The sequence below is a fragment of the Vipera ursinii genome (assembly GCF_947247035.1).
Source record: "Vipera ursinii genome assembly, chromosome: 11".
Lineage (NCBI taxonomy): Eukaryota > Metazoa > Chordata > Lepidosauria > Squamata > Viperidae > Vipera > Vipera ursinii.
Genome location: NC_139524.1, coordinates 8,299,391 through 8,316,138, shown reverse-complemented (window position 1 = coordinate 8,316,138; position 16,748 = coordinate 8,299,391). Strand labels below are relative to the sequence as shown.

The following is a 16,748-nucleotide window of genomic DNA, read 5'->3' as shown; positions in this document are numbered from 1 at the left end:
ACACTGCAAACCTATGCACCAGAGACAAATTGGCCAAAGGAGATGCTGCTTCTGCTTCTCCACCTTCTTCTCCTCCTCCTCCTCCTCCTTATTCCTCTGCTGCTTCTGCTTTTCTCCTCCTCCTCCTCCTCCTCCTCCTCCTCCTCCTCCTCCTCCTCCTCCTCCTCCTCCTGGGGTAGAAGAACTCTTGTGCACAAATTAATGGAGTTAAAGTGTGAGAGAGTTTTTCATAAATTGGAATTTCCATCACCATTTTTTATCAATAGTTGTCCCTGCAGTTGTTTAACTGAGGGTTTTCTCAAATTATGCACCGTTTGAAGTTGTGTTGAAACTTTGAAGACATTGTTAAAGGTAAAGGTAAAGGTTCCCCTGCACATGCGTGCAAGTTGTTTCCGACTCTAGGGGCCGGTGCTCATCTCCGTTTCAAAGCCAAAGAGCCAGCGCTTGTCCGAGGACGTCTCCGTGGTCATGTGGCCGGCATGACTAGAGGCCAAAGGCGCACGGAACGCTGTTACCTTCCCACCGTAGTGGTCCCTATTTTTCTACTTGCATTTTTACGTGCTTTCGAACTGCTAGGTTGGCAGAAGCTGGGACGCGTAACAGGCGCTCACTCTGCTATGCAGCACTCGGGATTCGACCCGCCAAACTGCCGACTATCTGATCGACAAAAGCTCAGTGTCCTAACCCACTGAGCCACCGCGTCCCTTAAAGACATTGTTACTTCAGCTTAAAGCCTGATTCCAGATAGTTAGTGAGGACAAGATTCTTTCTTCTTTCTTCTTTCTTTCTTTCTTCTTCTTTCTTTCTTTCTTTCTTTCTTTTTCTTTCTCTTTCTTTCTTCTTCCTTCCTTCCTTCCTTCCTTCCTTCCTTCCTTCCTTCCTTTCTTTCTTTCTTTCTTTCTTTCTTTCTTTCTTTCTTTCTTTCTTTCTTTCTTTCTTTCTTTCTTTCTTTCTTTCTTCCTTCCTTCCTTCCTTCCTTCCTTCCTTTCCTTCCTTCCTTCTTTCCCTCCTTCCTTCCTTCCTTCCCTCCCTCCTTCCCCTTCTCCCTTTTTTTCTTTTTCCTTCTTCTGTGCAATGAATTTTTCAGATGCAATGAATGGCTTTCTTTCACCGTGTCTCCATTTCAATTACACATAAGGAACATTTATGAATATGAAGGCACTTCATACTAAGCCCATTAATTTCTTCTTCTATCACATTGTGTATTGTCACCCAATGTGTAACTAAGTGGATGGCAATAACTGAGCATTTTTCAAGGTGCCACCTAGGACTAACTAAACTCTCTAGGCCACCACACCACTCCTTTTAATTGCACGGATAATGCTACAAATTCTGAAATCTTTGATGCTCCTTTTTCTGGGCCTGTACCTTAAACTGGGAAAGTAGTTCGTCGGTTGCACTTGTGGATGGTTCATTCTCTCGTGTCTCAGCCAGGCATAAGATTTCCTCAATGTCCATTTCCTGGAAGCAGGAGGAAGAGTGCAGTCAGACACACACCAGTATGAAAGATTGAATTTGTCCTTCTAAAGTTCTGATATAAAATGGATTGGATTGAGTTAAATGTCTGCCAATGACAAATGACATCCCAAGAAGAATCAAGGTAACCTCCACCCAAACGTATGGATCAGAAAACTCACCTGGGGTTCAGATTCTTCCCCTTCTGGTTCTTTGAAAAGGTCTTCCTCCTTGTTGAATGGGTTTCTACTAGAGAAAAACATGAAGCCACTGGCTTGCACAAAGCTTTCCAGTTCACAAGTACTTGGACCATATCTTAGCTCAATTTTCCAGGGTATCAAATAATCTAGTTCCTCATGCACCTCCTAATCTTTTTTATCTAAGAAAACTAGGCAATTTGCAATTCTGAGTAGCTAAAATAATGCTTGTTGTCTTTTTAAAATCAAAGAGTCAATGTTAGAAATAAATTGTTTTAAAAAAAAGACAGTAACCTTAGCATAAAGCATTCGTTTAGGTATCAATGACCATGTCTGCCTGACAAACATAACCATCTCATTTTATCTCATCAACAAAACAGAGATTGATGCTAAATGACTTGGTGTGTACTGCCTGCGAAGCTGAAGAAAGCTCCAGAATCTATTGAATTACTGCTATTTTTCCTCCTGTCTTTTCTCCTCCTCTTTGTAAAGGCAGTAACATTTACCACTTGCATCTATTGAAGTTATAATGTTCTATTTATAATCTTCTATTTATTGAAAAAGCACCTTTGGGGCAACCATGGCCTGGATGACTGTGAATCTCCATAGGGGTAAAGATCTCTTCCCACTGAACAGTTCATCCCAATTAATAAGCCTAAGTTTTATCACTTTCCCAGTTTAACATTTAAAAGGTACCATAAAAGAGCCACCTTGATCAGCACACCAAAGGGCCCTTCTCCTTACTTGGATCTGTCCGAGCTATTGTCCAAAACCGTCAGTCCAGTGGTGTCCACCTGTTGAATCGTGGGATGGTCCGGCACAATCTTGTTCTTCCCTCTTTCTATAATCTCCTCTTCCACTGTTCCCTTTGTAACCAAGCAATAGATATTTACCTGCAGAATCCAGGGGATGTGTGAAATAGCTATATAGGTAGGTTTTTATCCCTGGTGGAGCCAAGGTGAGGTGCAGAAATCTCTTTTTGGATCTCTCCCTAGTTCAGGGACTCACCTGACCTTTTTAAAGGATTGGAAAGGAACAGGGATCAAGGACTAGCAAGCTGAAAATGGAAAGCTACCGGCTTCTAACATCTTACAATACAGTAAAAGCAAAATTTGTCCCACCAAGATTATTTACCTTTGGGCTTGTAGATGTCGCCTGTTCTGCCATGTCCACCAAGGCAGCCCCTTTAGGGGAACTTCTGAATCTCCGACTTCCAACCCCACACACCCCAACCGCCCCCCAAATTCCCTCTATCAATATTATTTAACTTTGCTGCTCACTATTTCAGAAAACAACGAAAGAAATAACCAGAGTTTTCTTTGCCAGCCTATCCAATCTGGAAAGGTAGGATGTGAAAACCTGAGCACCTGAACTGGGTCAATTGATGAAGAGCCACACATAAAGTATGTCTGCTCCACAATTTTCCCGAATTCAAAATGACCAGTAGGAAAGCTTCCCGCTATAACTGCCTTCATCTCAAGTTCTAAATTCCATTGCTCAGTGCAGGAAGAGGTAACTGACGTGGCAGACAGCCAATCTGATCCATGCTTAAGGTGTTGGCCTAGAAACCAGGAAACTGGCATTTTAGTTCCACCTTATTCATGAAAGCCAGTTGGATGACTTGGGGCCAATCACTCCTTTTCAGCCCAACCAACCTCACAGGGTTGTTGTGGGAAAAATAGGAGGAGTGTTAAGTATGTTCACTGCATTGAGCTACTTATAAAAATAATAAAGGCCGGATAAAAATCATAAAAATAATACTTACAAAGTTCTGAAAGGAGTTAGAATAGGGAAATCATAACAGCTGTCTGGAAATTAATTTCTCCCCTTGCTTCTTGTGGCCAGAAAGGCAAACCAACTTTAGAGGTATTGATTTCCAGAATGCTTCTGTTTGGTTGTTAACTACATTTCCCTATTCTGACTCTTTTCAGATGCCCAAAGTGTTGGCTCTCAGAATGAGACTCTAGAAAGAGTGCAGAGAAGAGCAACAAAGATCATTAGAGGACTGGAGGCTGAAGCATATCAATAAGGGTTGCAGGAATTGGCCATGTGTCATTTAATGAAAAGAAGGAGCAGTGTCACAATATCTAAGGAGTTGCTACAAAGAAGAAGGGGTCAACCAGGAAATCTCTTCTCCCAGTGACCAACCCAAATTCAGTTTCGGGTCAACCTATTCTGCAAAGCACCTGAAGGCAGGGCAAGAAGCAATAGATGGAAACTAATCAACCTAGAAATATGGGGAAATTTCCTGACAATTAGAACAATTAATCAGTGGAATGATTTGCCTCCAGAGGCTGTGGGTGCTCAAAAACTGGAGATTTTTAAGAAGAGCTTGGGCAACTATTTGTCTGAAATGGTACAAGTCTTCCTTTTCAATTTGGAATACCATGGTGGGTGTTTCCCCGTCCTTGGGAAAGGAATGCATTGTGTGGGTTGATTCGCTATATACATTGACAGCATGCCAGTTTAAAGGGGAACTTTTGAAAGTGAGCTCAACCTGTTCTTAAATGGTGAGCCCTATCTGACCACCACAACACCAGAAGGATATCCAGATATACACAAAGCCTTGTTTTTCTATACTTTAAGCATGAACATCTGTCTGATCATCTGCCGGCTCATATTTTATCTTTTTTGTACATACAGTAAGTTGAACGCATACTAAATCTCACATATGGTCATTTTGCCATTCTAGGCCCTTCTGTTTTTTGAACTTCTTGGAGGAATCAAACACTTATTTGTACCAAGAACAATCCAAGTCCATTTGCCCCATTCTCATTGTCGAGCTCTGTCCTTTTCATCCCACTTTCACCGTGGGTAATACCCATTTAATGAAGAGACACAACGGTGTAGCCACTGGATGCAGATATTTGCTTGTTGTGATACATAGAGTGTTGTGTTGGCCTAGCGTGAGTGAGCAAAGAGATGGGATTCCCCAGCTACCTTCCTAAAATATTTAAACGTACAATTTTATTACTTCTCTTCATGATCGGTTCATCAGGGGACGTGGTTGTCTTCTCTGTTTGGTTTATATCAGTCTCATAAAAACAAATTGGCTTCACTCAGAGAGATTCAGACCTTCTCCAACTTGCTGTAGGTGTTCCAAAGAAGCTAGAATGACACACATCCATCACAATATAATTGCATCTGTAATTAAATCAAAACACAGGTGACATTCTGGCATTATTGGGACTTCTAACAAATACCTGTGCAAAGAGGTGTTTTTCCACTGTAGCCTTTTTGATCGTAGGTTGGACATTCCGATAGATTTGGAGAAGAAAGATAGGAAATTTGACTCGGTACTAGTTCAGCAGATGTCCCAAGTTGGCTGCCATAATTTTCATTTAATTGCAGGGTTTGGTTACCAGATATATAAAACTGGTTGCCAAGTTTTGTCACCATTGACCCTTTTTGGATAGAATTCCAGGCAAGTCTGGCTTGGAGTTAAAATCCTAGATGGTAGATGATAGATCACAGGGATGAATGAGTGTCAAGAGTAAAGGGTAAAGATCAGCTTGCTTTCATAATTCGTGCATGCTTGGATAAACCTACTTCCATTCAGTTCTGAAACACAATCCATTAACAGGCCAATCATCCAATTTTTCCAAGACTTTTCTCCAAATCATCATCTTTTGTGGTTTTTTCTGAGCTGAGACAGAAGAAATGCAGTGCATTTTTTGTTTGTTTGTTTTGCCCAAGTAGCATTTAGGGAACTGGATAAACTATCTATGGAAATCTTTGGCTGAATTTATACACTTCAGCAACGGAAACCTGAGATTGAAAACAGTAACATTTTTACAAATTGGGAGGTTTTTCTTAACCGATTTTTCTTCATTCCCTTCAATTTATTTCTCTATGGTGAGCTCTAAAACCATTGCCCAGGGGTTGGGATATTCTTTCTTAAACCTCTACCTATTAACAAAGCACTTTATTTTTTATTACGTTCAGCCAAATTTTGGCTTCTGAGTGAAGTCAGCCTCTGAAGACCCAACAGGCTCAAAGCGAAAATCTGAATAAAGACGGGGAAAGCGCATAACAAGCACACTGACTCCCTTTCCAGTTTATTGCATGTGTGTGGAAATTGTACGGGGTGTTGTGATGTAAATACTGTAAATTATTTATTGATTTAAAAAAACACACAAATAAATTTCTTTTTCTTCCCAATAACGCAGCCGTGCATTTCTGTTGATGCAATCTTTAGGACGGAAAAAAAAAAGTCATGAACCGGATCACATGGGTGTTTGTTGAGTGAGCTACTTCACTGTTAAAGCCAGCTCACCTTGCTGCCAAAATAATTACCAACTTCAGAAAACCAAAGATCAATAAAAATTAAAGAATGTGCCATTAGCTTTTGGTTAGAATAGATTAGGATGGGGAAAGATAACTAGCTTAGGTCATATATAGGTGGGTAGGTGGGAAATTGCACATGCCTGCTAGCCAGAGGTTAAAAACCATGCAGATGTGCCACGATTCAAAGTTGGCAGGTCATTTTGGCTTTGTAAAAACCTGCACCTTCTCAAAAGACAATTCTGGTGACCTTCAATCAAAAAAGACATGAAGAGTTATGCTTCCAACTGCCCTAGATGTGTGACCGCAAAGTGGAGGTAAGGAAAAACACCAGGTTTAGTCCAAACAACAGCCGAGTTGTCAGCACCTTGGAGAGAGATTTCCATGGATTTTATTGTGGAACTCCCCGAAATCTCAGGGAACAACAATAATTTGGGTTGTGACTGACGTATTCTGAAAGCAGGTCCATTTTATCCCTTACCAAAAGATTCCAATGGCCGAAACACTGGCAAAGATGTTCTTGCACCACATTTACCACTTCTATGGGGCACCACAACGCATTATCTTGGATAGAGGGGTCCCATTCACGTCAAAGGTCTGGAGAGCTTTTCTGGACCTCCTCGGAACCGAGCAAGGATTTCGTCGTAGTCACCATCCGCAGGCAAATCACAATTGGCCTAAATTCAAATTCCTGCATTGAGACCTTTTCCAAAGTACTGGATGCTTTTCAGAGAACAGATCAATTTCACGTCAGAAGCGAAAAGGGAAAAAAAAGTTCCAGAAAATGTCAAGCAATGTGAAAAAAGGAGGTGAAGAAGAGGAGGAAGAAGAAAGGATTGAGGAAGATTTTGTCCTCACCATCTGGAATCGGGCTTTAAGCTGAAGTGAACTAAGCCTTCAATACTCTCAACACAACTTCAAACAAGGCACAATTTGAGAAAACCATCAGTTAAATAATTGCAGAGACCATCTATTGAACAAAAAAAAAAACAAAAAAAAAACCCAGAGATGGAAATTCCAATTTATGAAAAACTTCCTGACCTTTTAATGTACAAGAATCCAAAGTACAGGAGCTTAACAATAGAAAAAATTTAATACATACTTTATAAACAACATATTTACATCAGAAATCACTTAGACAGTGGCAAATTCCTTTGTCACAAATATAAATTAATATTAATTACTGTATTTAGTCATAGGGATTTCATTTTCCCTTTTAAGTCCATGACTTTATGCACCAGAGTTCTTCTGCCCGAGATCTTCGGGGGAAAACACAACAGCATTGAGTAGGGTTATCGTAGCTGGACGACTGGTAGAAATCAAACAGCAGCAGAATTGTCTCCTTCAATTCTCCAATAAAAATTCATAAATGCGTCAAATCAGGCACAAACCCACATTTCATAGGCCACCCTCCCACTAACGTTTTGTAATTCCCAACCCGGTCAAGAACAGAACATACAAACATTTGGGATTTATTATGTTTACAATTTCATTGCAACAATACCCCACCTAAAACTATCGGCCCCAAATGAATTTCACCCTTATAGGAACAAGTCAAAACTTAAGAGTGAAACAGTAACTATTCGAATTAAGCAACAATCAGGAATATATCAGAACTTAGGGGTGAAATAGCAACTATTCTAGTTAAGTATAAATTAAGTGACATATCAGAAATTAAAAGTGAAAGTGTCCCACCTGAAAACTATTGGTCCAAGTATATATTTGCCCTTATAGGGACATGTCAGAAATTAGGACTGAAATAGTAACCAATTAATTCTATTCTAATTAAGGAACAATTAAGGAACATATGAGAAGTTAAGAGTGAAAATGTCTTAGGGGCAAAATAGCACCTAGTCTAATTAAGTAGCAATTAAGCAACATGTCAGAAATGAAAAGTGAAAGTCTCCCACTTGAAAACTATCAGTCCAACTATATTTTGCCCTTATAGGGACATGTCAGAAATTAGGGAAGAAATAGTAACTATTCTAATTAATTCTACTCTAATTAAGTAACAATTAAGGAACCTATCAGAACTTGTGTGTGAAAAACTATGGGCCCCAAATATATTTTACCTTTACAGAAACACTAGAATTTGGGAGTGAAGTAGTATCTATTCTAATTGAGTAACAATTAAGGAGCCTATCAGAACTTAAGTATGAAATAATAACTATTCTAATTAAGTAACAGGAACTCGTCATAGCTAAGGTATGAAGGATTTGTTCTAATTAACTAAGAAGATAACATCCTTGGCTTCCCTTTCCTGTTGGACACATTTGGAATTCAATTCATCAGTCTCAATTCAAACCATGCAATCGTAAGCTTCATAGTCTTTTCTACAATCATAGTTTAGCAGGTGGGAGGGGAAAAAAGAGGTGTATGACACACTCATGGATGGACAGAGTTACGCAAACGGAGAACACGCCCCTCTAGAAAAACGGTTTTCTTATTTCCTTCTTATTTCACTGGTTACCTTTTAACACTTAAGGAACTGAATTGGCAGTGGAACTCTTTTATCAAAAATTATGGCTCAGAGTTGTTGCTGGGGGCACAAAATTCACTTGAGGTGTGATAAACCCGGGGGTGCTACTCACAGAACTTTTCAGCATGTATTTGGCCATTGCATTTTTAAAAGCAATAATTTAACCCAAAGCAATAGATTCGGGGCCAAGTGCACACACATGAAGACACATACACATTTCAGGGCGAGGAATATATCTGTCGGAGTTGTGGGGTGGGGGTTGTTTTGTTTTGTTTGAGATGCTGCTGCTGAGAAAGATCATCAAAGTGTAACTATGACTCCGATCTTTGCCACCTTTGTATAAAAATTCCCTGTGGGTCAAAACTCCATGTTTCTCTTCAATCAATGAGAGGTTTCCTTCCTCTTGTTTAGTCCGTCGCTGTCTCCTTTCTATGAGGTTTCTGAACCTTCCTAACCAGAAGAGCGAAATTGACCATCTTGGGATGTTCGTGGAATCCTGCCTGAGCTGGACCCCTCCCCTCAGCTCCTTTCTCCAAGCCGAATCCCTGGTGTTCCCATGGATCCCATGAGGAGGAGAAGGAAGAGAAGGAGAGGAAAAAATCCAGGAGCTCCACAGTCAATTTCTGAATACTGAAGTCCCCCGATGCCATGGACGCACTGCCCTTCTCTCTCCTTCACAACCATGGGAATGAAAACTCTGCCTCCCTTTAAAATGTGTTCTTTGTCCACACTGCGCTGCTCGCAGTCCCAATGTTGCTAAGGTAAAGAAAAGCATGGAGAGGAGAAAAGGAGAGACGAGATGACAAACCATCCCTTCTTCTTTTCTTTCGTTTTCTGGCATTCTGGCAAACTTAAGTCCACAAATGTCCAAGTCTCTGCAGTAGTCTTTGGCAGCATTTCCAAGCATTCTCACCAAAGGTTGGCCTTGCCCTTCTCTAATTCAGGCTCACTCCTGCCCTCCCCAAGGCCAATTTTTTTTTATCCAACTACGGTAGTTATTGAGATCTTCTCTATCATTCCCCTCCAGCAGCAAACTGAAGCTCAACTCCAGAGGGGCCTAGCTTTTGTCTCCGTCTGCATCCTACCCAGCCGTCTGTCCATTCTGTGAAATGTGCAGAACTCAAGTTGGCATTGCAGACACAAACACCAAATCTTCATTCCAAAACCTAGGGGGAAGACTTGGCCTTGTTCTCTACGGGTCCCTTGGTGCCAGTGAAGACCACTCCCAACGTTCAGCCAGGGAGGCAAATTTGGGGCTAAAATTCAGGCCCCTTGGTGGGTCCTGTCCTTCTGACCCACCTCCAATTCTTACAGCCCAAAGCTCTACAGCACGATATTCAGGCTTTCTGGTTCCAGCATGGATGGCCCAGGAAATGTTGTTTCCATGGGCCGGACAAGCACTTTCCGTTGGCCTCTGCTTCTGGGCCTCTAGGTTTTCCAGCCACTCCAGTTATACTCTGGATTGTTCTTCTGCTCTAAGGGCCTGTCCAGAGGTGATCGGTGCTGGATGGGAGACTTGACACCAAGTGGAGATTTCTGAGAAGCTGGAGAGCGAGGATCAGGGACCTGGGAGTGAGCAGGGGGAACGAGCTGCTTGTACTCAGCCGATTTGTCTGGGTGGAAAGGCCTGTAATGGTCTGATGGCCCTTGCCCATGATAACCCAAGGGGGGTCTGTGGTCAGACATCCTCCGGAAATCTTGTTGGTAATTCTGGGACCGGAATTCATCGATTCTTCGTCTCTTGGCATCATGGTAGTATCTGGAGGGGAAAGAGGAAATCAAACATTCAACTCCACAAAGAAGAGGCAAAATGACCGTATCTTGGGATGCTTAACTCCCTCTGGTGCCTAAGGCCCAGAGGAGAACAGGAAAGCCTTCGCCAGCCCAGTTCGGCAGTGTCCCCCAGGGGAGAGACTAGAGGAAGGAAAGAAGATTGACAAAAGCAGAAGATTGACAAAGGCCCAACTGCTTTGCACTCTGGGTCATGTGTCCATGGGGATTCTCAGTCAACCAGGTCAAGGTTATCCCAAGGATGCTTTTTCACGAAGCAACTGGAAAGTCTGGTGGCCTCGTGAAAAAGCATCTTTGGGATAACTGTGGGTCATGATATCACACACGCTTGCAAAAGATTGTCAGAAATCATAGACTCCTAGGGCTGGAAGGGACTTTGGAGGTCTTCTAGTCCAACCCTCTGCTCAAGGCAGAAGACTCATACCATCTCCATCAAATTGTTGTCCAGTCTATTTTTGAAAACCTCCACTGATGGACCACCCAGAACCCCAGTAGTAGTTGATTAATTGTTCTCACTGTCAGGAAATTTTTTGGTTAGATCTCTTTTTAATGAACTTCTATTCATTATTTTCTCTTCCACAGACTAGACATACCTATCTCCCTCAACCCATTCGTAATACTCAAGGGACTCAAAATAAGCCTATCTGGCTTTTGTTGGTTTAAGATGGGCAGAGAGATCACTTTCAAGATTATGCTATTATATTCTATAACAATACAGTTCCACTAGTCCTTGCAATCTCTGCTCCGTGATCTGGCTGACAAACACCACCGCTTTTGGCATGCTGATTCCTGCAGAAGACCAAACCAAGTGGTCTGCATATCACTTCACCTGTATTCACGCTGTTCCCGGTAATCTCGTTCACTGTTGTACTGCTCATACGGGCGTTTACGAGAGACGTTGCTTGGCCGGTAGTTTGCTGAGCTCCGATATTGTTCTGTGCGCACCTGGCGATCCGCGTAATGGCGTTCCTTGTACCAGGGCTGCTCATATGGGTGGTAACGGTTTCTGCTCCAACTTTGAACAGCATTGCCACTGTAATTAAATTTGCGGTCCCTCTGCCATTCGTTCCGTTCTGCATGACAAGGAGGGGGAAGACGGTAGCAACACTCTTTTCACAAGACGTTCAAGGATCTTATCCACTTGGACTTCATTATCTGTACTCCACCTTTGTCTACCATTCATTTCATTTTTATTACCTCTTTTTTAAGAGAATCAGATCATTGGGTGTGTTATTGGCGAATGTAATTGACTGCACAGCCAGTGAGATGGGCCTGTAACTTTGTATTACTGTTGCTTTGGGGAGGGGATTTTAGTCTTGGTTTCACTTTTGACCATGCCGATACTTTGTGTCCAATAAACATGTTCTCAGAAGAAACCTCAAGCCTCGGAGTTCTGTTTTATTTGGCCTCATTTATCAGAACCATGACAAATAATAGCATCAATAGCGGGAACAGCCCATCCAGAGTTAAAATGGGAGGTCCTTGAACCATGTGGCCCATGTAGTTCCAGCAAGTGGATCAAGAGTGGTCATGCATTGCCACCTCCCCCATCTCAGGATGCAAGATGGGACCTCGGAAAGAAGGGAAGACCCTCTCTGGTGTTCGAAAAGATCTCTGTCAGATCTGCCATCACCCTGCTTCAGCCCTGCTTCGCTTTGATGGCAGCCTGCCCTAAAATATGGGGAAGGGAGAGGGAGGGATGTAGGAAGGGGGGATGACAGGAACCAGAAATGCCAACCAGAGACAACGGTTGAATGATCCAAGGACACAAGCATGGGAAATGAATATGAATGCCCACAAAAGAAGCACCAAACTTTGGGAATTGTTACCAAAAGACCTAATTTGACCCACACTGGACACTAACAAGGCAACCTGGGGGAATGGCTTGGGAGAAAGGGAAAATTACTGGATTTAAGCTGGAAATCTCAGATCTAGCTTTGCTTATGCTGTCATCACTTGCCTTTAGTAAAAGTGTATCTTTTGCTACAAATGGAGTCAAGAGTTTTTCTTTCCTAAAAGCCCAGGCTGGGACAGGCTGACAACCTCTCACCTGTGTTGCTGAAATGCCTTCTACTTGACTGCTTGTAGTTCTCCCGTGGATGTCCGTGCATCTGGGAAGGGTGAGGAGGTGGCTGCTGCAGCCTTTGAGCATGAGGGCTATGGGGGACAGGAGCCATCTGAGCATCTCGACTGGGCCCAGGAGCTTCTGGACGAAGGGGCCGCTTGCCGCTCGCTGCCTCTTCCTTCTTTTTCTGTTCCTGCCAAGCAGAAAGACAACTTCAATGGGAAACTCAAAAGGCAAACATTAACAATTATTTGGGTTTTATTAACCAGGAGTTGTGGAGGAGGGAGGTCCCTGGAGAATATTTGAGGGCCTCCTCTAGAAGGAAGGATTAAACAAAAGAAGAATCGAAAGCCGTAAGGCTTCCCACCTCCCACCTCTTCATTTGTGACCAAGGTTTGCTAGCCAGCCCGTTGGCACCCAGGGACCTCCACAATTGCACTTGGCAGGCAACTTGAGGAAAGAGCCGTGCAAGTCCAGCAACGGAGAGTGGACAGCCACTTCTCTGAAATCATATGGGGGTCTCCTGCTTGAGCAGGGGGTTGGGCTAGAAGACCTCCAAGGTCCCTTTCAGCTCTGTTCTGATTGCTTAGCAAAGAGCCAATTCTAGCCAAAGGAGCTGGAGACTCACAGAAAATTACAGCCCCATCAAGGAGTCTCCCAGAAGACTCAACGGCTTTGATCCCCAACCTACGTCCCCTGAACACTGAAGGCTACCAATCCTAAAAATAGGATTTCTCCTCCTCTCTTCTACAACCCAACTTCTGGCTCTTAAGAGAGCAATGACGGAACCAGGAGCAAAAAAAAAAAAACAGAAAAAGGAAAAGGAAAAAAAAAGCAGAGTCCCACCTACAAGTCTCAATCACACTTCCTCCAGTTCCTGAGGTTTTCTTTTGCAGAAGAAGTTCCCTTTCCTTCCTTCTCCTTATTTATATTTATGCCCCTTCCATTTTACCGCACAATGCAAACATACACACAACCACACACAACTCCGTCCTTACCGCCAGTTCCCGGGCTCGCTTTTTACTCGCCATCTTGTATATCTTATGCAATTTTTTGGCATTAAATTCAGTAAACTTGGATACAAATACCCAAAGATTCCTGGAAGGAAGTGAAAGGGATATGTTAATTTTCTCTTTTTATATGCCCAAAGTTTTCAATCCAGAGGAAAGAGATGCCCCAAACAAGGTTAAGAAGCAGTAATGATGTTTTTATTCTGGGGCCCAAAAACCCCTTCTTACATCCCCTCTCCTTCCAATAATGTCTTGCTGCAAACCTGAGTCATATTTGCCATCGTTCGCTCCCTAGAGACTAAAATAGATGATCTGAAACTTGAGCTGGCCACGAACAGGGAGTGTATATCGGAGGTGGTGACCCTTTAAGAGCTGTATGCAATGTAATTTCATTTTGATGTATGTTGATTGGTGTACAATCAAAGTGACAATAAAGTTGTTGTTGTTATTATAAATCCCGAGACAGCAGTATTTGATCTACGCATGACATGACCCAGTCTGCTACCTCTCTTTATTACTGCAAATGCCTGTATCATGGTTTTTCTAGGAGTTTGGACTAAAATGTGTAATTTTTTTTTAAACACTTCAATGTATTTCCACATAGGGGAATTCAACACAATCCAACAACTGGAGACTGCATCTCGTCGGCAGCATTGTCACACTTTTAAGTGTCGAATCCCTCAAGGAGCTTGGGACACCCGAAAGAGTGCAAGCGGTCACGGGAATTCAAGGGGAGTTGGATTTAGTTTGCTTGTGGCTATGTAGAGGTTCCAGGCTGATTCCTCTTTTAACTCCATCCCCAGGTTCTGCCTCTCCTTCCGCTACACCTCCAAACTCAAAAAGATCTGACTGCAACATCAGGGAGGGAGAGAGAGATTGAGATTGAAGGTTTGGCGGGCAGACAGATTACCTTCTCCATACATTAAGAACTTCCTGTTCAATGTGGGGTTTCAAACATTCAGCAATGTGGTCTCCTATCTTGAGCAGGCAGCTCCGAGTTTGCTCCAGCTGCTCTTGTTCTGTAAGTCCTTTTTCTGGCTTATCCAGCTGTTTCAGGGCTTTCTTGACTGGCCTCATCTGCTCTTTGCACTTGGAGACAGAAAAAGCAGAGCTCCACATTAATCGGGCAGCAGAAAGGAGGAAGAGGAGAGGAAGTTCCAGATTTAGGCAAACCTTTGAGGCTAGGGGCCCATTTTGATGGGGGAGGGGGTCTTCTGTGAGCACCCTCTCAAAATGGTAGCCACAGGGGTCTTGCCCATTCACAAGTCACCAAGCTGTAGGAAGGACAACTTTTGATTTGAAGGTCCTTTTTTGTATCCTTTTCTTCCCCCTTCTTCTTGTCAATTTTTCAACTTTCCCCCTTTGATCTCCATTTCCTATTTTTAAAACTTTTCGGATTGGTTAAGTTGTTTAAAGATCAATGACCAGCCCTCTTTTGACTTTTCCCCAGAGTTCCACCCCATTCCTGGAGAAGACTCACGATGGTGAAGGTTGCATGGTCTAAGTCATCCTCTTCCTCTTCGTCAATGGGGACAGGCTCACTTCCTGCCGTAATGTGGACGGGACCCTGAGCCAGCGGCTTCTTCCCTTTGTTGCTAGATTTGGCCTCGTTGCCTTTGGGCTATGAAAGGACAAGAAGAGATAGCATCCCTCTAAGAAGTAGCACAGGAAGGAAAATCGCAGATGTGCCAATGGAAGGGAAAAAATATCAAGGGTGTTGAGAAACTGCATTCTGCTGCCTGGAATTTTCAGGCAATTTCTTTGCCCCTTAAAACAGGGTCCTCCACCTTTGTGATAATAAACTAATGGTAAAGGTTTCCTCTGTCCAGTCATATATGATTCTAGGGGGTGGTACTCATGTCCGTTTCACGGCCAAGGGAGCCAGCCAGTGTTGCCCAAAGACAACTTCTGTGGTCATGTGGCCAGCATGGCTATATGCCCAAAGCTGCACGGAACGCTGTTACCTTCCCACTTGAGGGGTACCTATTTATCTACTCGCATTTGCATGCTTTTGATCTGTTAGGTGGGCAGGAGCTGAAGTATATGGTATTTAAGACTTTAAGCGGCTGGGGAGAACGGAGTAATTTTAAGAGCCTATCTAGCCAGATATGAAAGCATCATTCAATACATGCTCAAGGATAGCCAGTTGCAGATGTGTCTTATTTTGGTGACCTCGCAATCAATCTATGAGTTGTCTTCTTCTAAAATGTTTCTTAGACTTCTCAGCCTGAATCGCAATCTGGGGAGGTCCTGATGGTCCCCCAATTAACCCAACCCAATCCTTCTTAGCTTCCCAGGTCTAACAAGGACAAGCCAAAGCATTCAGCCTGCCCAAATATCTGAAAAAAATGGAGAATAGGGATGTTCTGCCCATAACATGAAGTTGGTCATGGCTTATTCACACAAACACACAGCCAAGTTACCAGCACACGTATGTGACCCTTGTTTAAAATCAGCAATGGCATGGCCACCAAGACAGGTTAACACCAGTAGGTACCTGTTCTTTTTTATCCTGTTGCTTTTTATCCTTTTCTTTCTTCCTCTCTTTTTCCCCTTCCTTTTCTTGGCTTTGGGCTGGCTGCTTATCCTTGTTCTCTTTCTTCAACTTCTTTTTCAGGGTATTCTTATTCACCCCATCCTCCTTGGGGGCAAAACATGTGAATGCGCATAGAGGACAGAACGTTCACCTTACTCTTGATGGAGGGAAGGGGGAAATGTATCTTTTTCTTAAGATAACTGACATCAATACAAATAAAGTAAAATAAAATAATAAATAAAATAAAATAAAACAAAACAAAATAATAATAAAATAAAATAAATAAGATAAAATAATAAAATAAAATAAATGAAATGAAATAATAAAATAAAATAAGATAAAATAAAAAAGTAATAAAATAAAATAAAATAAAATAAAATAAAAGATAAGATAAGATAAGATAGTAAAATAAAATAAAATAAAAAGTCCTTGATTTACAATTATAACTGGGACCAGACATTTCTGTTGAAAAGCAAGACAGTCGCGCCTGATTTAATGGCCTTTTCTGGCCCGGCAGTTAAGCAAAATCACCGCACTTGTTAAGGGAAGCATGCAAATGATAAGCAAATCCAGCTTCCCTCACTGACTTTGTTGTTGGAAGCTGGGTGGAAAGACAAATGGTGATCATGCATCCCCAGGATGCTGCAATAATTGGATAAGCTGAGCCCAACATTTATGTTTCTAAGTGAGAAATTTCTTGAGTTCTGCCCCATTTTACCACTGTTCTTGTTAAATGAATCGCTGCAGTTGTTAAATTAGGACTAAGGTTGTTAAATGAATCTGGTCTCCCCCTAGATTTTGCTTGTCAGGTCGCAGAAGGGGATCACGCACCTCTGGGACACTGTAACCGTCATAAATCTGAGTCAAATTGTCAAGCAGCCACATGTAAATCAGATGACCATGGGGATGCTGCAACGGTCATAAGTGTGAA

At 42.4% G+C, this 16,748-nt stretch overlaps 2 protein-coding genes across 4 annotated transcripts in view; both read right to left on the bottom strand.

Moving 5' to 3' along the window:
• Positions 1-1,305: 1,305 nt before the first annotated feature.
• LOC310645732 (chromodomain-helicase-DNA-binding protein 2-like) lies at positions 1,306-2,819 on the bottom strand (the record flags this gene model as incomplete). Its single annotated transcript, XM_083371723.1, has 4 exons — positions 1,306-1,461; positions 1,638-1,704; positions 2,397-2,545; positions 2,787-2,819. 4 exons carry the CDS (start codon positions 2,817-2,819, stop codon positions 1,324-1,326), a joined length of 387 nt encoding a protein of 128 aa, XP_083227849.1. The 3' UTR covers positions 1,306-1,323.
• Positions 2,820-6,941: 4,122 nt separating this feature from the next.
• CHD2 (chromodomain helicase DNA binding protein 2) overlaps positions 6,942-16,748 on the bottom strand; it is a 66,478-nt gene continuing 56,671 nt past the window's right edge. For all 3 annotated transcript variants that reach the window (XM_083371305.1, XM_083371303.1, XM_083371304.1), the window contains 7 exons: positions 15,779-15,922; positions 14,762-14,902; positions 14,192-14,370; positions 13,270-13,369; positions 12,257-12,464; positions 11,036-11,279; positions 6,942-10,174 (listed from right to left, as the gene is read on the bottom strand). In XM_083371305.1, the coding sequence (XP_083227431.1) occupies positions 9,844-10,174; positions 11,036-11,279; positions 12,257-12,464; positions 13,270-13,369; positions 14,192-14,370; positions 14,762-14,902; positions 15,779-15,922 (1,347 nt within the window). In that variant the 3' untranslated portion in view covers positions 6,942-9,843. The remainder of the gene's footprint in view (positions 10,175-11,035; positions 11,280-12,256; positions 12,465-13,269; positions 13,370-14,191; positions 14,371-14,761; positions 14,903-15,778; positions 15,923-16,748) is intronic.